The following is a 23,355-nucleotide window of genomic DNA, read 5'->3' as shown; positions in this document are numbered from 1 at the left end:
GAAATATGACCAAGACATGTTTCCATGAGATTCAGCCATTGTTGTTTATTTTGATTATTTCTTAATTATTGCATAAATATGTGCTGGTCCTTCTATATATATATATACTCTTCATTATATAAAGAGCGTAATTACAAAGATCTAACATCTAATTTACTACTAAATAAGATTGAATACTATCAATTTACATCGATTATACGATTCAAAGATACATTCTCTGGTTTGTCGAAACAAACAGGCGATACGTTGTTTGTAATATATTGAATATTGAACGATATCTAAGGGCCGTGTGAGTATTGCGCTTGTGCCAGATCTGTTTTTGTGCTTGGATTGTAAAATCATCAGTGCTATTTTTGGTGTTTTTTTTGCCACCTGCTGTCTAATTCCTTCAAGAACAACGAAAGGAAGAAGGACAGATGGTGAAAACGAGGGAGAGAGAGTGAATAACACACTTTAGTGATACAAAACCAAGGGTAAAGGAGCGCACCATTGACCCCTCACACAACACACCACAGTTCACATACACAACGAGTTCAAGTTCACAGCTGATGAAACATGACGGAAATCAGAGGTACGGTAAAAAAAAAAAAAGACTAAATCATCATCATCATCATCATCATGACACACAAATAAAAATCACAACAGAAAATAATCATCACAATAATGAAAATACTCACAGATCTTAAGATACGTCAGCTTTTGGAATGTTTAGGAAAAAACACGCTCACAAAACAAAGTCATTAAGGTCATCAAATCAGGCATAAAACTTCCTTCCATTTGCATTCATTTCAACAATTAACGATATGTAAGGTTACCGGTCAAAAGGGTTCTGCGTGTGTTGACATCCGACCTATGACCTTCAAACAATAAATAAGGGCATCTGAACAGTTTTAAATGGCATAAAGCTCATTGTCACCGAGACTAGAGATGTTTACTTGTTAGACAGCACCATTAAACCCTCTGGACCTCAAGCCAATGATTATTTAGCGTCATATTAATTACTGATATTCTAGAGTTTGAAGGTTTGTTTGGGGTCGGTAAGATTTTTGAAAGAAGTCTCTTCTGCTCAGCAATGATACATTAAAAATACATTAAAAACAGTGATATATTATTACAATTCAAAATAATGGTTTTCTTTCTGAATATGTTTTAAAATGTAATTTATTCCTGTGATCAAAGCTGGATTTTCAGCATTACTCCAGTCTTCAGTGTCACATGATCGTGTGTTCATGTGCCGCATTACAAGTAACTTGCATTATGTAATCAGATTACTTTTTTATGTAGCGAGTAAAGTCATGAATTACTATATAAATGTACACATTAATACTGGCCCACCGGTGGGCCCAAATCCATTACATTTTTAAAACAGTAATATCCTATACTAAACCTAAACTAATCTTGACATCATTTGAAAGCTGATTGATTTTCAAAATGAATTACAGAGGAGCCGTAATTGATCAATTTGCAACAAGAATATTTTCATACTCCTAAGGCGTGTTTAGACCTTTATTTTGAAATAGTGATGAACATGAAAAATCATGAAAGAAGGATAGAAACCTCAGTTTGTTTTCATGCCAAGAGTTCAAAAGATAGCATCCATTCAATTATTTTAGAAAAAAAGGTCTGAAATTTTTTTAAATATAAAGAAAATTTTTATAAATTCACCATTTGTGATGTGGCAGCGAGCTATAACGCACATACTTGTTCTTTTTGTGTTTCTTAGAGGTTGAATTCATATCAAAATCTGTCAAACTTCTCATATTACTTCTGAATAGGATGTCTACTTCATAAATTGTATGGAAATTGTGGAAATAATGGTTCAAATCACTCAAAACACATATGGAAATGGAGGCGCCCTTATATGGGCAGTAATGGAGTCTGGTTGTGCCCTAGTGGAAGCGTTCGGTACTGCGCACAAACAAAATCTTCCTGAAAGCTCATTTTTTGAGATATCAACCTAAAATTTGAAACACAACTTGTTCAGATTTTTTACTTTGATTTTTTTTGCAGTTTTAGAGTCGCCCAGGTTTTGAAAATAAATATTTTCTATAAAATATGAATAATTAAATTTTTTACATTGTACATTTTCATAAACTCAAACTTCTATAACTTTTTTTCTGTTTCACTTTCTTAATTTATTTCACTTCTACAAAAATCTGCCAAATGTCTTCTTTAAAACGAGACCAATCTTACGTCTATATTCCAAAGCATTCTTGAATTAAAACCATTTAAGTTTGAAATGTGCATTTTCATGTATATTCAAAAAAAGGGGGGTGACACTTAAAGGGTTAAGTTACTTTTTTTGTGTTTTTTTTAAGTAATGCATGTTACTTTTCAGTTGATTAAAATTGCTTAAACATTCTTGAAGAGAGTTTTCTTCAAAAGTAACAAAACGCATTACTTTCAACTTTCAATAAAATCACTTGTACCCGTACTGTTAAAAGATGTTTTGTATGGCATATATAGCTATAGCAGTCAGGATATATTCCTTTTTTTTTTGCATATAAATGCATATGCAATAAGGTCAGCCACAAAAATAACCGCGTTCATGCTAATTTATCACTGCGTGTCTTTAGTAAATCGTTTTTTAACGCCAAAAGAGGGTTAGTATTAAGCTGTTAGTAAATCTGGTCCTATGTGTGTTTTTCAAAGAAAATGAAGCTTTATGTTAATAACAAAGCTGTGTTATTGAATGCATTACTGCAATAAACATAATATTATGCAACAACAACAAACTACTCTAACCCTGCAAAGCCTGTAAGAGAGCGAGAATCAGCCAGATGAGTAATGTAACGGATTACTTTCCATAAAAAGTAACTAAGTAATGTAATCAGTTACTTTTTAGTGTGTAACGCGATATTGTAATGCAAACATTCCCCCTTTTTTGGTGATGAAACTGATGAATAGAAAGTTGCAACATTATAAATGTCTTTAGTGTCACTTTTGATCTATTTAATGCATCCATCGCTGAATAAAAGTATTAATTTCTTTCAAAATAAGAAATCTTACTGACCCCGAACGTTTGAATGCTAGTGTACATTCAGTAGCAGGACGATATTAACCAGACGAGTGTATGAAATCAGTGTACTAATGCTAAAACTGGGAACGGAGACAGACGTATTATCGGCAGGGATTTGTTCAGGAAAGTTTGGCAGTGTGAAACAGACTCGATTGTTTGTCCGCACAAGCCAGAAAACAGGGCAAGTTTTATCTCGCTCTAGCCGACGGCAAGGACTGTGAGCGAGAGCATTGTGTTTTCGACTCCACGACGGGATAAAACAAGAAATAAAAGCAAACATTAAACGAGAACTACAACCTGAAACCGTTTGGGTTTTTGTTTGGTTGATTTGATAGTGCACACGTGAACTGAAAGCTCACGATTCCAACACTGATACATTGCAGGTCCGGCTCAAACGGAGTAAACTGGCATATTAACTCTTCCAGATGCCAAAAACATAAACAGAAGGATCGGGGAGGTGTGCAAATAAGCCATCGGATACAAAACAATAATCATAATATCATCTGCATGTGTGCAGAACACAGTAATCAACAATGATCACACAAACAATCAGACACTGATAAAACTATCCATACAAATATATAGTGAGATATACTATAAGTGTGTTTACATCGATATAATCAGGATTATCAATAAATATGACTTCAATCCAAAGTCTGGAACGTCACTCCGTGAGCGTGTGCTTATCGGATTCTCCACAAAACTGGAATGACTATTCAAATTCCACGATCCAAGGCAGACAAATGCATTAATATCGATTAATATTCATAATTATTAGCCCCGCCCCCTTCATAGATTCACCAGGCAGGCTTTACAATCAATATGCACGTTACTTTGGCGTCTGAGAATTTTTAACCTAGCATGTTGTTATTCTTTCTCGAATCTGATCCGACAGATATGAACCTAAAAATCTAGGCGTTGTGAACTTGTTGTAGTGGGATATCTATAACTAGCTAACGTTGGTTTGCAGTGGGTGGGACACAGCTTTGCTCCTGAATATTAATTAGGTGACATGACATTTGAGTGTGCTATTTATATACTATTATAGTTTTTGTTAATACTTTGAATTAGCTTTTTTAAATTCAGTTTTTATTTTATTTTATATATTTTATTGCTGTGTTTTTGTCATTTTTAGTTTTTGTTATTTTAATATTTTGAATTTTATTTTAGTTTTATTTCGTTTTTTTCGTTTTGTACTTTGCCAAGGCAACATTTCTAATTTTCATTTAGTTTAAGTTCTTCATCTAATATCTTTATTATATATTATATTTTTTTCAGCTTGATTCCAATTAACAAAAATGTTTTTAATGTTTTAGTCAGGGCTATTATTGTAATTAAAATAATTCATATAAATATCGAAACTAAAAACATTAAAAACATTTTTGTTATTTGAATTAAAATAAACATTATAAAAAATATACAAAAACTTAAACTTATTTTTCAGCTAGTTGCCAAGGCAAAATTCCCCAATTTGAATTTAGTCAAAAAAAGAAATAATTAAACCTGAAATATAAATTAATAAAAGCTATAAAGACATATTCAAATAAAAACATAAAAACATATAATTACTAAAACTGAAATAAAAATGAAAACGGGAAAAAATACACAAAAAAATCGAATTCAAAATAATAAAAACTCGAATAATATCTAAAATACCACTGGTTTTGTGTGCGATAACTACTGTACACTTTGCATGACATTTCATGTGTCCCATCCCTAAATAATAATAAAAAAAAACGCATTTGCATACCCAAAATGTTTTAATTAAACCTCAAACTACCTACAAAGGTGGTTTACATGAGTAGCAGATTTGCGTGGGATAATTCTTCTTGTGATGTGGCCATGCAAAACGAATCTCTTAATCTATAATAATCATCTCCCAAAGTGTGGGAACTTTCAGGAAGTTTTAATAGTCGCTACGCCCCTGGTTAGAGGCATTTCCATTTTGATTGGGCTAATTTGAGAGATGCTTTCAAGTCTAATTCACTGATACGTCTCTCACAGCTTTTCAGAGAAAAACTAATCGAATTAACCTCCGGAGCCGACATGTAATTTCAAAACATGCGCTGAATAAAGCCTCGATATGCAGAAAGATATGTTCCTCTCAGGTCAGCCGAGAATATGCATCGCACACAAACACTCCCGCACTTTTCCTCAAGGTCGTTCAGAGCCCGGAGGAAAGCCGTTCAGAGGTGGTCGTGAGAAAGAGGGCAAACTAATCAACATTACATGCCCTCTTGTTCCGGGAAATGAACAATTAAAAAGAGCTGATATTTTACGACATCATTAACAAGAGCTCTACGATTCAAAGTGTCACGATTGATCTCGAGATAAGCGGCGACGACTCCCCAGATTAAACGCTCATAAAAGGATATGGTCTCAGCGTGAGACCGGACGAGACAAAAACAGGCAGCTTGGCAAACACAACCTCACTTTATGCTCAGTATTAAAACCACCACATTCAGATAAAAACACACGGCGCTGTGAACAAGAACGGCACGACAACAAACTATTAAAATCAGTCAGACTGGTTGGCGTTACGCTTTGATCCTTGGATGATGACGAGCTGTGAGAAACAGACGGGTGCGGGGCATTATGGGTCGGGAATGATGGGTTAGTTGTTCTGTTTGGGCAGACAGCTCAAGATGTATTCGCCCACGCCGAGGAAGTAGACGACCTGAGCGATGCCGAAGAGCGGCGCGATGACCAGAGCTCGACAGTACGCACCCTTCAGGAAAGCAGTCGGGCCTTCGTTGCGTAATATCTTCCTGTGGTCACATGGGAAAAAGGGAATCATTTCACCCATAATTGGACCCAAATTGCTGTAATGAATGATGTGGTCAGCTGACGCCGTCACCTGATGCAGTCCGTCACCCCGCTGTAAGTGTCCTCTTGACTTCCTCGTGTTAGCGACTGTAGTCTCGTCTTTATCACTGAAACACAGAAGCCGAAACACAGATGTTGCACAACAGTTTCTGCTAACACACACTCAGGCTCTGTTTGTAAAGCTGCTTAACTCCTGACTCTCCATGACAGAGATCCAACTTGAGATCTCGAGGTAAGATCTGCTACTCGGTTCAAGGGAGAATTGACTTGAAATTGTTTGACATTAGCATATTCAGTATTTAAGAAAATAAACAGTGGGAAAAAATCGATATCATTTTTAATATGCTAAAGATAATATTCACTACTTTAAGATTCATTACTGGTGATGACAATGACCAAATATTCAATATTTAAAAAATATAAATAATAATATTAATTAAAATACGTAATAGTCAGTATAAATAATAAAGTTAAATAGTTAAATAATAAAAAATCAACACTGATTCGACATAATTTAATATACAAAATAATATTCACTATTTTAAAATATGATATGATAAAATATAAATATGATTCAGCACTGATGACAATGATAATATTCAGTATTTAAAAAAATAAATGTGTATCACACGTGTGTATGATGGGACAAACTCATTTTAAAAAACTAATATTTAGTATTTTTTTAAATAGATTTTTTTTTTTTTGTATTTAATAATATTGAATATTCCGTAGTTAAAACATGGGGGGGGGGGGTATTAGAACATATTCAATATTTAATACTCAGTATTTTTTTGACAAAAAAACTCTGAAAATTATTTTATATTCAGTATTTAAAAACAAATATTGAAGAAATATTCCATATTAAAAATGAAGTATTTAAAAAATAGACATTTTTTCATTATTTTATATTCAGTAATAAAAATAGACAAAATGAATATAAAAGTATTTAATATTCAGAATTTAAACATATAGAATATAGAATATAAAAAAATAGACAAAACAAATATTGAAAACAATACAATATTTAATATACTTAATTATTAATATTCAGTATTTTAAAAAACAGAAACAAAAAAAATATTTAAATATTCGATATTTAATATGCAATAATAAAAAGAGACAACTAATATAAAACTAATATACAAATATTTCATATTCAGATTTAAAAATAAATAAATAAACAAACATTAAAAAAGATATAATAAATATTAATATTCAGTGTTTAAAATATAGAAAAATATTTAATATTCTGTAATAAAAACCGTACCGTCCACAGGGTTGACAGCGACCGCAGCCGTGCTCCCCGCAGCGCAGCCCGAGAGGAACGACACGTAGAACGGTGCGGGACCCTCGCCTCCTTTCTTACCCAGGTTATTCAAATTAGCGAACAGAGGGAAATATATGACAGAAAACGGGACATCCCTGAAGGAGAGGGAAACACAACCCTGAAATATTCGCGCTGCATTCTGTCAGTGTGATATTTGCATGTGTTTCCCCCACCTGAGCAGCGTGGCTCCCAGGCCCTTGTAGAGACCCGCGATGCCCTTTTCCTTCAGCAGTTCTCTGGTGAGTTGCATAGCAGTGGGGGACTTCAGCTCTACGGGGCCCCCGGGGGTCACAGCCTGAGGCATGAGCTTCCTCTGGGCCGCTGCACACACACAGCACAGTATCAACCACACACACACACACACACACACACACACATAATCCACTTTATTTATATAAAACATATGCAAAACTATATTGATAGGAAGGAAGCCTAATGGATGACACCGTTGAGGCTAACTTCTTCTGATCTTAACTTGTGAACAGACTTTGCTAGTTACCAAAAAGTAGTTTGAAGGCGTTGTCGAAATGTTCCTTATGTAGAATAACAACTTTTAAGCTCATCTCAAAACAATTGTTGGAAACTTTTTTGTGTATACATTCAGTACCACTGACAATGACTTAATATTCAGTATATTAAAAAATAGAAATAACTTATATTGATAAAATATTCAGTATTTAGTATTTTCAAAAGGAAAAAATAAATATTGAAAAAAATCTATATAATTTTTAATATAATAAATAATATGCACTATTTTAAATAAGATTTATTACGAATGACAATGACTTAATATTCAGTATTTTAAAAATAGAAATCAACACTGAAAAAATTAGATATAATTTTAATATACAAAATAAATAATATTCACCATTTTAAAATATTATATTATAAAATATAAATATGATATATAAATATGAAAATATAAATGATGTCACTGATGACAATGATAACATCCAGCATTTAAAAAATAGAAAATTTAATATAGAAAATGTGTATATTTGTTTTAATATTTATTTTTATTCAATATTTTTAGAAATAGAAAAAAAAACAATACTGAAAATGATAAATTTAATATGAATATACTGAATAAAATATCCAGTATTTAAAAAATATTAAGTACTGCAGACAATGACTTGGTATTCAGTATTTTAAAAATGAAAAAAATAATATTGAAAAATATTCAACATTTAATAATTATAAATAATATAAAAAAATATAAAAAACAGAAATAAAAAAAAAACTAAATAATATTCAATACACTGAATAAAAATATTATAATAAATATAAATAAATAATAAAATAAATAAATAATATAATGATATACTATTGCTGACAATGACTTTTTATAACAGACACATTTAGCGGTACTACACTAAAAACTCTGCTCTGTAAGAAATTAAATTATTCATTTAGCAGATGCTTTTATAAAAGCGAAATACAAATAAATACCACATGTATTGCTTATTGTCTATAAAATTACACAATGATGTCAAATCTGACACTAGTAGGCCTAATGTACAGGGAGAAGTGCCACAATGTGGCCACAAGGTGGCGGTGCTTCATCTCTCTTCTCTGTCCTGTGTCTTCATTTCTCACTTCACCTTCATTCCTTCCTCTTTTACAGAGTAGATTCTTACCGATTCTTCCAGCATCTTGCAGCTGAATCTTTAGCATCTCCATCGGTGTTGTAACGATGACCTGCAACACAACAGAACAAGGTTAGAGGAAACCTCACAGCCAATGAAAACGAGGACAAGCACTTTTAAAGGGCCACACACATATTCAAATCAAGACAGGTGTGACACCTAAAGCCAGTGGTCAAAGTGCTTTTAAAAGGCACTCTTTTGGTAATTTTACACTGACGTCTCTCCTTTAGCTTACCATAATTAAGCCTATCGGAGCCACTGCCGTCTGGAAGCCTGTACTTTATCCTACTATAATCTCAGAAATGAACAACCACATACAATTAGCATATCCTCCTACATGCTGAGGTTCAAATGGGTTCGTAAAATGGTATCTGTAACCCATTTAACTTCCGAAATGTGACTTGTTTTTATATTTTCTGAAGAAATATTTTCTTCCTGTGCATAACTGACTGGAAGTTGAAAGAGGTTGCGACATCAGCACAACAGACGTCCACGGGGGACGGGTTTATGTGTGCTAGCCTGGCTGTCACTGGAGACACAATCACACGTTTAATCACATCTGAAGGGGTTTGCAGGAGGACAGTAAATGGGTTATACTGTCTGTTTGCAATGTTCATCCACAAACCTGACTCGGCACTAGTTGATGGGATTATTTGTGTGTATATCACCTGTCAATCTTAATCCAGAGTCTGCTGTAATCCCATCATTTAATCCGACATGGTTATAAACCTGCGCATTGACGACAGGAAGACGGTCACCTGTGTCACATGACTGAACCACTGTGTTGTGTATTACTCAGTTAAGTCAGTCCAGAAAGAGGTCAATAGTGGAACGCAACGCAATGTTAAGTGCATGTAATTGCTACTCCTACCACTTTATGTTCTCCGTCCGCCTGAAATTAAATGATTTTATTCATAAATAAACTGATTGGTATTGATTTTATGATCAATAATCAATATATATCTACACAACTTCGGAGCATTACATGATGTTACCTCAATTTAATGCTAAATGAAAGTACTTTGGATTTTAAAATACGTTCTGCATTCGTAACATTTGCATCCGAGCTGAGTTTTTTTTAACTAATATGTATTTTAATATAATGTATTTAATATATGTATTTTTATGAATTTGTTATATAACAACAATTTATGTTATATATATTTTTATGTAGCTTTATATATATATATATATATATATATATATATATATGATAAAAAACATTCTAAATGATATATAGAGAGAGGGAGAGAGAAATATGAAAAAAATGAAATAAAAATATTAGATGAATAATTTAAAATCAAAAATATAAAAACTTAAAAATAAAATAAATACATTAAAGTTGAAGTACTAAAATGAATACTACTGAAATAAAAATAAATGAAAGCTAAATAGATTTTTTAAATTAAACTAAATTTAAAATAAAAAATAAAACAAAATTAAATGTATAAAAATACTAGTGCTGTAAATATATGTGTGTGTGTATATATATATATATATATATATATATATACACACACAAGCTTTTATGTTAGATGGGAATAATTACCATTAAATGATTCGACAGCACTAAAAAATACTTAACAGCATATAAATAATACTAAAATATTAAAATAAAATAATACTATAAATATTATGCACCTTTTGTCTTTTGGTTTCCATACAGTCTTTTTATGCAATATAAAATATATTATATATATATATGCTATTGGTATAAAAGGGGTGTTTTAGTATGGTATCGTGGAAGAATACACACATTAACCAAGCGTTCAGTATAATAAGCAGACCTGGTTCTGAATAAGCACCTGCTTCAGGTGGATGTGCTCAACAAAGGCTGGCAGGGGCAGGTGAGCTCACGTGTGTATAATGGGAATGCTTAAAGGGAGTGTGTTTGTACCCTTAATGCATCTGTGTTTTGTCTCAGTGATCTGTCTGCTGCTGAATCATCTGTGTGCAGACGTGAATAAAATAACAGTGGAGCATCTATTAATGGAGGCTGAAGCATCAGGTAGATTACTGAGATGTGTGTGTGTGTGTGTGTTCACACTGACCTGACATGTTCCCGCCCCGCAGCCGGCCAGCATCTCTCGCAGGAGAGTGAGTTTCTGCCTGTGGGAACGACAGACGAATTCTCTCATTATCAGCACACACACACACACACACTGAGGGTCGTTAATAATTCACACTTTGACTCGACGGCGGTGGTCAATAATTCACCGGTGCCGTTTTCGGTCACCATGGAGACGCAGCCGAACAGGGCATTGTGGGTATTGTCTGTGTGCTTCAACCCCTATTTAATATTAATGTCGCTCTGGTAATGTAATCCTGTGTGCTGAATTGATTGAGATGTCTGACGGTGTCGGTATGTGACTACTGTGGCTTGTTAGATGGTAATACCACAGTATTTTGATGTGTACATTGGTTGCTGTTTAAATACCATATTGACAGGATAGAGAAGACAGAATGGTGTTTTCGGGAAGGAAACCAATGTGATGTGTCAAGAGTGTGTGAATGGGCTGATGATGTGGGAAATGGGGATGATGATGTGTCAGAGTGTGTGAATGGGCACAGTCAGCTCAAAATGCTAGTCATCGTATTTATATTGATTTGTGCATTAGCTGTATGTGTGTGTGTGTTTGTTTATGTCTCACCCGTCCTTAGAGAGGTGAAATCTGAAGAAATCATTTGCTGCAAGCTTGATGGCTTTTTCTGGAGTGACAAGAGTTAAGTTCACCGCAGCACCTGGGAGAGAGAAAACACACGTATTCAGTTTCACCTTCACTCTCAAAATAATCCTTTAGTTGAAAGTAGTGCTTGTCAAATCAATGAATCGCTTCTAACATTAAAGATTGTAAATGTGTGTGTGTGTGTGTGTGTGTGTATGTGTATATGTATATATATAATATATATATATATATATATATGTGCGTGTGTATGTGTATATATACTGTATGTGTGTGTGTGTGTATGTGTGTGTGTGTGTATGTGTATATATATATATATATATATATATATATATATATATATATATATATATATACTGTATATATAAACACTATTTTGCCCAAAGTTTTGGGACGTCTGCCTTTACATGCACATGAACTTTAATGACATCCCATTCTTAATCTGTAGGGTTTAATATGGAGTTGGCCCACCCCCTGCAGCTATAACAGCTTTGACTCTTCTGGGAGGGCTTTCCACAAGGTTTGGGAGTGTGTTTATGGGAATTTTTGTCCATTCTTCTAGAAGCGCATTTGTGAGGTCAGGCACTGATGTTGGACGAGAATTGCCTGGCTCGCAGTCTCCGCTCTAATTCATCCCAAAGGTGTTCAATCGGGTTGAGGTCAGGACTCTGTGCAGGCCGGTCAAGTTCCTCCACACCAAACTCGCTCATCCTTTATGGATTTTATGGTCATGTAGGAACAGGAAGGATTCATCCCCAAACTGTTCCCACAAAGTTGGGAGCATCAAATTGTCCAAAATGTCTTGGTATGCTGAAGCATTTAGAGTTCCTTTCACTGGAGCCAAGCCCAACCCCAGAAAAACAACCCCACACCATAATCCCCCCTCCACCAAACTTTACACTTGGCACAATGCAGTCAGGCTAGTCCCGTTCTCCTGGCAACCGCCAAACCCAGACTCGTCCATCAGATCGCCAGACAGAGAAGTGTGATTCGTCACTCCAGAGAACACTTCTCCACTGCTCTAGAGTCCAGTGACATCCCACGCTTTGCATTGCACTTGGTGATGTAAGGCTTGGATGCAGCTGCTCGGCCATGGAAACCCATGAAGCTCTCTGCACACTGTTCCTGAACTAATCTGAAGGCCACACGACGTTTGGAGGTCTGTAGATATTGACTCAGCAGAAAGTTGGCGACTCCTGCGCACTGTGCGCCTCAGCATGCGCTGACCCCGCTCTGTGATTTTTCGTGGGCTACCACTGCGTGGCTGAGTTGCTGTTGTTCCCATTTGCTTCCATTGTGTTATAATACCACTAACAGTTGATCGTGGAATATTTAGTAGTGAGGAAATTTCACAAATGGACTTATTGCACAGGTGGCAACCTATCACGGTACCATGCTTGAGTTCACTGAGCTCCTGAGAGCGACCCACTCTTTCACAGATGTTTGTAGAAGCCTCTGCATGCCTAGTACTTGAGTTTATACAACTGTGGCCATGGAAGTGATTGGAAAACATGAAATCAATGATTTCTGAGGGGTGTCCCAATACTTTTGGCAATATATACAGGTCCTTCTTTAAAAAAATTAGCATATTGTGATAAAGTTAATTATTTTCCATAATGTAATGATAAAAATTAAACTTTCATATATTTTAGATTCATTGCACACCAACTGAAATATTTCAGGTCTTTAATTGTTTTAATACTGATGATTTTGGCATACAGATCATGAAAACCCAAAATTCCTGTCTCAAAAAATTAGCATATTTCATCCGACCAATAAAAGAAGTGTTTTTAATACAAAAAAAAGAGTCAACCTTCAAATAATTATGTTCAGTTATGCACTCAATCCTTGGTCGGAAATCCTTTTGCAGAAATGACTGCTTCAATGCGGCGTGGCATGGAGGCAATCAGCCTGTGGCACTGCTGAGGTGTTATGGAGGCCCAGGATGCTTCGATAGCGGCCTTAAGCTCATCCAGAGTGTTGGGTCTTGCGTCTCTCAACTTTCTCTTCACAATATCCCACAGATTCTCTATGGGGTTCAGGTCAGGAGAGTTGGCAGGCCAATTGAGCACAGTAATACCATGGTCAGTAAACCATTTACCAGTGGTTTTGGCACTGTGAGCAGGTGCCAGGTCATGCTGAAAAATGAAATCTTCGTCTCCATAAAGCTTTCCAACAGATGGAAGCATGAAGTGCTCCAAAATCTCCTGATAGCTAGCTGCATTGACCCTGCCCTTGATAAAACACAATGCACCAACACCAGCAGCTGACATGGCACCCCAGACCATCACTGACTGTGGGTACTTGACACTGGACTTCAGGCATTTTGGCATTTCCTTCTCCCCAGTCTTCCTCCAGACTCTGGCACCTTGATTTCCAAATGACATGCAAAACTGAGCAACAGTCCAGTGCTGCTTCTCTGTAGCCCAGGTCAGGCGCTTCTGCCACTGTTTCTGGTTCAAAAGTGGCTTGACCTGGGGAATGCGGCACCTGTAGCCCATTTCCTGCACACGCCTGTGCACGGTGGCTCTGGATGTTTCTACTCCAGACTCAGTCCACTGCTTCCGCAGGTCCCCCAAGGTCTGGAATCGGTCCTTCTCCACAATCTTCCTCAGGGTCCGGTCACCTCTTCTCGTTGTGCAGCGTTTTTTGCCACACTTTTTCCTTCCCACAGACCTCCCACTGAGGTGCCTTGATACAGCACTCTGGGAACAGCCTATTTGTTCAGAAATTTCTTTCTGTTTTACCCTCTTGCTTGAGGGTGTCAATGATGGCCTTCTGGACAGCAGTCAGGTCGGCAGTCTTACCCATGATTGCGGTTTTGAGTAATGAAACAGGCTGGGAGTTTTTAAAAGCCTCAGGAATCTTTTGCAGGTGTTTAGAGTTAATTAGTTGATTCAGATGATTAGGTTAATAGCTTGTTTAGAGACCCTTTTCATGATATGCTAATTTTTTGAGATAGGAATTTTGGGTTTTCATGAGCTGTATGCCAAAATCATCAGTATTAAAACAATAAAAGACCTGAAATATTTCGGTTGGTGTGCAATGAATCTAAAATAAATGAAAGTTTAATTTTTATCATTACATTATGGCAAATAATTAACTTTATCACAATATGCTAATTTTTTTAGAAGGACCTGTATATATATATATATACACACACATGCATATATATATATATTATATTTACAAAGTTTTATGTTATATGCGATTAATGGATTTGACAGCACTAGTTGAAACACTAACATGTAAACTTGCTCTTACCTCTGTACATGCCGAAGTATCCCTCCGAGCGGATGGTCTTAATAAGGCAGTCTGACCTGCAGAGCACAATATATCATTCACATGTGAAACCTGACGAACTGAATCTTCTATATGATTCGATTCGTCCGTTTGAACACTCACAAGCTGGTATAGAGACGGCATCCATTCTGCTGGTTCTGAAGGCGAGTCTTGGCCAGATCGATGGGAAACACGCAGGTAACGCCGATCAGTCCTGCCACACCGCCGTTAATTAGCTTTGCAGGCAAACTGGAGCAAAGATGAGATGAGACAAATAAGAGACAAGGGCAAAAAAAAATCATTCATTTTAAGTTGTTGCCAGGGCATTACTATGCCATTGTTAGGGTGTTGTGGGTGGTTGCCAGGGCATTACTATGCCATTGTTAGGGTGTTGTGGGTGGTTGCCAGGGCATTACTATGCCATTGTTAGGGTGTTGTGGGTGGTTGCCAGGGCATTACTATGCCATTGTTAGGGTGTTGTGGGTGGTTGCCAGGGCATTACTATGCCATTGTTAGGGTGTTGTGGGTGGTTGCCAGGGCATTACTATGCCATTGTTAGGGTGTTGCGGGTGGTTGCCAGGGCATTACTATGCCATTGTTAGGGTGTTGCGGGTGGTTGCCAGGGCATTACTATGCCATTGTTAGGGTGTTGTGGGTGGTTGCCAGGGCATTACTATGCAATTGTTAAGGTGTTGCGGGTGGTTGCCAGGGCATTACTATGCCATTGTTAGGGTGTTGCGGGTGGTTGCCAGGGCATTACTATGCCATTGTTAGGGTGTTGCGGGTGGTTGCCAGGGCATTACTATGCCATTGTTAGGGTGTTGCGGATGGTTGTCAGGGCATTACTATGCAGTTGTTAAGGTGTTGCGGGTGGTTGCCAGGGCATTACTATGCAGTTGTTAAGGTGTTGCGGGTGGTTGCCAAGGCATTTACTATGCCATTGTTAGGGTGTTGTGGGTGGTTGCCAGGGCATTACTATGCCATTGTTAGGGTGTTGTGGGTGGTTGCCAGGGCATTACTATGCAGTTGTTAAGGTGTTGCGGGTGGTTGCCAGGGCATTACTATTAGGGCTGCCCCCAAATAGTCGACTAAATGTTAGTCGATATGAGGAGGGCTTGGTCGAATACATTTTCATTAGTCGGTTAGTCGCAAAAAAAAAAATAACGTGAAAAAATTACGCAATCAGGGGCTGCGCAGTCAGTGTATGACATGACATCAAAGCAACGAGAGATCAACGAGATCTCGTGCCTCGCGGTATACCAAAGCGCACTTGTGGGAGAGGTGTCTGGCTGATATCCATGCTGATGGCCATTGATGAGGAGGAGCATGCAGAAGAGAAGGATGAACTAAAAATGTACTTGGCAGATAAAACAAAGGTTGATTCGGGACCATTGGCATGGTGGCATAAAAATGAACATCGATATCCAAAGCTCGCTAAAGCAGCTAAACGCCTCCACTGTATCCCTTTCACATCCACTCCATCAGAGCGCATCTTTTCAAAGCCCGGCTTCATTGTGAACAAGTCGAGAAGCTCCCTTCTTCCCAACAATGTGGACAAGCTGGTGTTCCTCTCACATAATATGAAAAAAATAAAATCGAATTGAAAGCTTAGGTAAGAATGCTTAATTTCCTTTTTGTAGCGTTTCGGTTTCCTATCCGTTAGGCTATAAAAAAAGCGGGTATTTTTATAACCGGGTAGGTTATACAAATAAATAAATATTATTTTTATTTATTCGTTTTTATATAATGCAGAAGTTGTTTTTTTATTCTGTAAGAAAAATTAGTCTGATGTTTGCAATTTGTTTCAGGTCAAGACTCATCCGTCGTCTTAATGGCAGTTTGCGGCTTTGCTCTGATATTTTTTATTTGTATTAGTGTTCTTTAAATTAGCCTATTTGTTCCACATTTTGTCTTAAATATAGCCTAGTTGTTCTAAACAATTTAATCAAATACTTAGGCTGTTGATTTGTTTGCCGCTGCCTTTTTTATTCTAAGTTTTGGCGTTGTGCGATGTGCCATGTGCATTTATTAAATTGTTCGTTTTTGTTAATTTTCCTTTTGAACAATATAAAAATTATATGAATTTAATTTTCCACTGTATTTTTATACCAAACAGCGTTTTTGCTACAGTATTTTTTGCCTTCTTTTGTACTAGGCCTAAGTTACTAATAAGTTTATTTAATTTATTTTAAAGAACGAATTTTAGTTTATTTTATTCAAAACTGTTTCTTTTTTACATGTAACTGTTACAGTTTGTATTTTTGATAATAAATTATTAAAATGCACAGGCAGTCTGATTGCTGTTTTTATGTTATAATTAGCCTATAACGTGTCGTAAGCGCTGTATACTTTAAACGCTTTACTATTCTGTTTTAAGCGCTTAATTTTCATTTTGAATGCGCTAATGTCATGCTTTAGCATTTTCTGTCATATGGAAGTGTTAAACTTCAACTTGGACTATACCTTTCCTTGTATATACGCAAGTTTTTATATTAATATCATAAATGAACGATTATTCGACTAATCGCTAAAATGCAGGAGTGTTAGTCGACTAGGAATATCTTTAGTCGGGGGCAGCCCTAATTACTATGCCATTGTTAGGGTGTTGCGGGTGGTTGCCAGGGCATTACTATGCAGTTGTTAAGGTGTTGCGGGTGGTTGCCAGGGCATTACTATGTCATTGTTAGGGTGTTGCGGGTGGTTGCCAGGGCATTACTATGCAGTTGTTAAGGTGTTGCGGGTGGTTGCCAGGGCATTACTATGCAGTTGTTAAGGTGTTGCGGGTGGTTGCCAGGGCATTACTATGCCATTGTTAGGGTGTTGCGGGTGGTTGCCGGTGGTTGCCAGGGCATTACTATGCAGTTGTTAAGGTGTTGCGGGTGGTTGCCAGGGCATTACTATGCCATTGTTAGGGTGTTGCGGGTGGTTGCCAGGGCATTACTGTGCAGTTGTTAAGGTGTTGAGGGTGGTTGCCAAGGCATTTACTATGCCATTGTTAGGGTGTTGTGGCTGGTTGCCAGGGCATTACTATGCCATTGTTAGGGTGTTGTGGGTGGTTGCCAGGGCATTACTATGCAGTTGTTAAGGTGTTGCGGGTGGTTTCCAGGGCATTACTATGCCATTGTTAGGGTGTTGCGGTTGGTTGCCAGGGCATTACTATGCAGTTGTTAAGGTGTTGCGGGTGGTTGCCAGGGCATTACTATACCATTGTTAGGGTGTTGCGCGTGGTTGCCAGGGCATTACTATGCAGTTGTTAAGGTGTTGCAGGTGGTTGCCAGGGCATTCCTATGCAGTTGCTAATGTGTTCCGAATGGTTCTATGCACATTATGATGTTATGTGGTTGCTAGGGTGTTGTGCAGTTCAAAAAGTCTAACTCCAGTGATGCTTGACTTTTTGAAACTCACCTGATCTGTTTGTCAGCCATTTATCTGGGTCCCTGTACTTCTTCAGTGTGTGTGTGTGTGTGTGTTTAAGGCGTCAGTGTGCACGTCTTTGCAGATTTCTCAGAAACGTTTGAGATCTCAGTCCATTCGCCTTCCTGTGCCAGATATCTGAAAGACATGGGAATAGAGAGAATCATTGAGTCAGTGTGGTTATGATACAGGTGTCATCTCTCTCTCTCTTTGTCTCCAGGAATGCTTCACACTGGACTCTTTCCTTTCCTTCTCCATCTGTTCCTCTCATCTCAGGAACAACTATGTCTTATTTTTTATTCTTATTACCTTTTTTCGGTCGCACAGGAAGTTTAAAATAGCTCACACTATCTGATTCATGACATATAAATGAATATTTACGAAAACGTAAAAGCATCAACAAATAATTTTTCCTCCCATCAAATGTTTTCTCCCCCATGTCCCTTTAGGAGCTCTGTAGTAGCACTTATGCCAACTAAGGTTGTTCTAAATGTGGAGCTCGATGTGTGTGTGTGTGTGTCATGAATCAGATAGTGTTTGAGAGGAACATCTGTGTGTGTTTCCTCCAAACATATGTGGAATTTGAACAACTTGAAGACAGTCTTTCCCCCTCGTTCCTCCCCTCTGTTCAGCCAATCAGCTCGTCTCTTTCACTCCGTCCCCTCCCTCTCTTCCTTCTGCTCTCCACTGATGCGTTTCCTGATTTCTGCTGACTGGACTGGACTCCTCTACCTTCAATTCTGCATTTTCTCTGTCTGGGTTCCTCTTTTTCTTCACTCAGAGAGTGGATGCACTCGTGAGATTTACCATAAACATTATTATATGTTAGATCAGCACTAACCAACACAAACCAGTTTGGAAACCTTCTGTTCCTATCAGCAGGACTGTTATTTTTCCATCCTCTCAGTATCTTCCTCATGATTCAAGAGAATATCAGGTCTGTTTTGACTGGCACAATGTTCCTACTATCAGTGAACACTAAATCGCAGATATTTAATGTCTCCCACAAGGTCTCAGACACATGAAGAACCAGCAACAATGATAAAAAAAAAATGTTTTAAAAGTCTCTTCTGCTAGAAAGAAATAGAGACTTCTCAGTTCTCCTGATTCTCAGATTTTCCTCCTGAGAATAAGACTTATATGTCTCTAGAGTTTTAGAAGAGACTGTCTCTTAATAGGGTTTTTATAGGAACTCAGTTATGAACTAGCCACCATGGCATCTCCCAAGAACAACATTTTCCCATAGGGCCATTTTCCTGGTTGCATTCGCACTGCCAGTAGGAACGCTGATGTGACGTAAGCCGGCTACGGGTGTGTATAAGGGTGTGTTCACAGTCACACTTGTAATTCGGTTCGCTTGGTTCGTTTTGTCCGGACCAAAAAAAACACAAACATTTAGTCCTGTTCCGCTTAGCGTTCAAATTGGGATTTTTAACACCGAACCTAAAGGCATAGAGAATATGTCCACAATCTGATCCAAACATCCAAAACAATGCTGTGTTCTGGGATAAATGCGCTTATTGTCTGTGCTTTGCTACATATGATGGCATTTTGACCCGCTGAGAACTCGTGAAGAGCTTATAAAATGTGTAAAGGAGTCAAAACAGCGTCAGGAATCCCTCCGTCACACACAAATGAAGATCTGCTGTGAGGAGACGAGGTTCTGATGTACCGAACTGTGAAGGGAAACATTGCGACTATGATGAGAAAGAATAGCTATGCTTGAGCTTTTTTGTCCTTTTTAGTCGCATCTTGTGACATCATGTCCCGTTTTTGGTTTGTTTATATGCCTTTGGTCTGTGTTGTGTTCATATTTCAGTCGAACCACACCAGAGTTTGTTTGGAAGCGGACTGAGACCCGTCTTTTCAGCGCTTGTTTGTTGAGCACCAGGGTTCAGATGGCAGCGTTCACACTTATTCAAATGAACCGCACTATTTTATGCGATTGAAAGATCCAAAAGAAGGGCTAAGAGATGAAACTTCCTTCGACAATTTGCAGTGCTACATATAACCGAGGCTGAGAAAGAACGGTAAATGATCTATTGCTGTTTTCCATGTTCATGGAGTAAGTAAACTGTGTTAACACGTCTTTTTATAAATGGCGGGTGCCGGTGTTTCATATGGCGTGCGTTCGGCCAATCAACGTACAAACGTCACTGTAGTTCCTATTGTGCTCGATTAGACCCTAATCTGAAGTAGGAACTCATTTAGTCCCCCTTAAACTAAAATCACTCCCAGTTCCTGTGGTGCGAACACGCCAAAAAGTGCTAATAGAGTGTGCAGATATGACATCACTTTGTAGGCCAAAACGTAGCATTTTAGCATTTTTTTTTTTTTTAACAGGATTTTGGTTAAATGGCTGAAATAAGGTCTCTGATGAACACAAGCTCAAGACACTTTCACGTTTTATTCAACAACATAAAATACATTAGTATTACCCCACTCGTGATTTTTAAAAGCTGTTACGTGTCTTGAAAAAGGCGGTAGATGAAAAACTTAAACGAACATTAGAAATGACTGAAATAAAATAAGTTCAAGGTGAAGAACTAAAATAACTAAAACTGGAATAAAAAGCTAAAAAGAAATGACAAAGACTCATAAAATGACTAAAATTAAACTGAAAATATACAAATTTCAAAATATGAATCAATGCTACAAAAGTATATAAATAATACTAAAATAGCACATACTCTTTGAGCATGTCATACTCTTTGAGCATGTCATTAACTTTCATTTTAAGTTTTTTTTTTTTTTTAAGATAAAGTGGATACTTCCAAGAAATTGTCCATTAAGACTCCTGTATTAAAGAGTAATATCTGAACAATGAAAGTTTACTTCATGAATGTTTAGCTTTCGGTTTCAATCAATAGAGGAAGAGAAGAAGCTGAGAATGATTTTTTTTGTGTAAGTAGTGGTTTGGTCTTGTGACAAGACCGATGACAAGATATCTGTCGTTCTGTGTGTCTTATAATCAGCAGAAACAATTCAAATGTTCTTCAGACCACAAACAGGCTCTCACGTACCTAGAACTCTAGCTAAACAACATAACTAATGAGCAACTCTACTAATCAAGTTTTAACATGTTTAAACTCAAATTAATTATTGAAAAATTTGTGTTTTCTTCCCTATTGTGACGTATATCTGAGTGAAACGGCTTCTCAAACAAGAACAAATGTAGGGCGGAGCTTGATTTTGTTTGTGGGGAATTGATTGGATGGTAAAGACATAGGGATACAGTATATTCACAACCTGATTGGTCAGCTTTTATTACGTCAGGTGTTTATTGACAGGTTGCCCTGCCCTCGCACCAGTAAACGCATCATCAGAGAAGAGATGTCGCTGCAAGGGAGAGGGGAAGTTGTTTTGATTAAAGATTATGTGGCACATGAATTTAAAAAAATAAATAATGATGTGCACAGATAAATCATTTATAATAAATACTGCAATATTCCATAAATTGCTAATATTCATGGTAACATTAAATAATAGCATGGTTGTTATCTTTACCTTGCTATAAAAATAACAACTTAAGATATCATAAACATTATAAACATTAACATCATGATTTTGCCTGCTATGAAACAATGTGTATTGTGAAAAGTGCTATATAATTAAATTTGACTTGACGTGATTTGCCTAAAACAACTTTTGTTTCGTTACTTTTAATGCCGCTGAGTGGAAAATAATATCAATGAATGGGCACTTTCAGCAAACCCTGAGCTACCCAGCATGCACCAGTGTGTGTCCACTTTAAAACCACCATAAAGCCACTCTGACCCCTATTTAAACTCCTGAGACCATCGGAGAGGAACAGAAAACACTCATCAAATATCCACAAGAACAACTACGAGCTCCTAATGCTGCTCTGATCTTCATGCTCTCCGTCACTCTAAACACTATATTTCTACACAACAGAACTGAGATAGTTGCCATGGAAACGGACTGAAGATGGAATTAAAAATTCTTTGAATTAGCGCCAGAGATTTCCACACGTCTTACAGCAGATTTCAAGTCTGTCGTTTACGTGTGTGTGCGTGTGAATGTAATTCACTGGTGACTAATGAACGTATAGAGTTATGTTCATACACACATCTGTGCGGACTAACAGTCAATAAGACTCATTCAAAACATTGGGCTCAGTATGATTTTGTTAAAGAAATTAATACTATTATTAAGCAAGGACGCATTCAATTGACCAAGTGATTTCTGAAGGATCATGTGACACTGAAGATTGCAGTAATGATGCTGAAAATTCAACTTCGCATCTCAGAAAATAATTAAATTGGAACATATTCACATAGAAATCAGATATTTTAATTTGTAATAATGTTTCACTGTTTTTACTGTATTTTTGATCAAATAAATGCAGCCTTGGTGAGACTTCTTTCATAAACATAAACAAATCTTACCAACCCCAATCTTTTGAACGATAGTGTATAAAAATACCCTGCACATCCACCATGGTATTCTTTAAAGTACAGTAAATACCATGGTACATGAATTTTAGTACCATGGTATTACCATCTGATACTATCTCTGTACCTCACCAGTTATTTATGGCATTTCCATCTTTTTTTTTATGTCATATATAAAATACACCCATGAACGTGTTGCGTTTCTGCCAAATGGAGGGATGCAGAGAGAAAGAACGAGGATAGAGGAGTATAAAGAGAGAGTGAAGAGGGAGCTGTAATGAGAGACAGCTGGTGGGAGGAGAGAGAAGACGGAGGGAGGGAAAGATGGAGGGAGAGGAGGAGGAGGAGGAGAGGAAAGTATACGAAGCCGACCTGAGAACACAAGCAGGTGGTGAAGCCGAGAGAGAGAGTGTGTGTGTGTGTGTGTGTGTGTGTGTGTGTGTGTGTGTGTGTGTGTGTGTGTGTGTGTGTGTGTGTGTGTGTGTGTGTGTGTGTGTGTTAAACATCGCAATCATTCATTCTGGACATGCCACAATTTCTTACTGTAGACTCACTGTAAACCCAAATAATAAGTTATAAGTTTGCAAAACTCATACATTTTGCTCTTAACTTAAAATATTTGAGTAAACTTTTAACTTAAAATTATCATGTAATTGCAACTTAAATATTTTTGTAGTAAGCTGGAAAATGTTTCTAGTCCGTCATTTATGACCATCAGCTGGTTTCAACCTGCATAGATCAT

At 37.0% G+C, this 23,355-nt stretch overlaps 1 protein-coding gene across 1 annotated transcript; it reads right to left on the bottom strand.

The window, feature by feature from the left end:
- Window positions 1–5,626: 5,626 nt before the first annotated feature.
- Window positions 5,627–18,260, bottom strand: slc25a22a (solute carrier family 25 member 22a). The gene is made up of 10 exons (XM_056272643.1): window positions 18,190–18,260; window positions 14,908–15,033; window positions 14,767–14,822; window positions 11,470–11,560; window positions 10,870–10,927; window positions 8,810–8,870; window positions 7,346–7,493; window positions 7,113–7,267; window positions 5,877–5,952; window positions 5,627–5,787 (listed from the first exon to the last, which is right to left on the bottom strand). The coding sequence occupies exons 1-10, from the start codon at window positions 18,207–18,209 to the stop codon at window positions 5,634–5,636; spliced, it is 945 nt and encodes a 314-aa protein (XP_056128618.1). The 5' UTR covers window positions 18,210–18,260; the 3' UTR covers window positions 5,627–5,633.
- Between the last annotated feature and the right edge of the window lie 5,095 nt (window positions 18,261–23,355).

This window comes from Rhinichthys klamathensis, unplaced genomic scaffold, assembly GCF_029890125.1.
Source record: "Rhinichthys klamathensis goyatoka isolate OS25496 unplaced genomic scaffold, OSU_Roscu_1.1 h1tg000341l_1, whole genome shotgun sequence".
In the NCBI taxonomy this organism is placed as follows: Eukaryota; Metazoa; Chordata; class Actinopteri; order Cypriniformes; family Leuciscidae; genus Rhinichthys; species Rhinichthys klamathensis.
The sequence above is the reverse complement of the archived record's forward strand: the minus strand, read 5'-3'. Positions and strand labels throughout refer to the sequence as shown.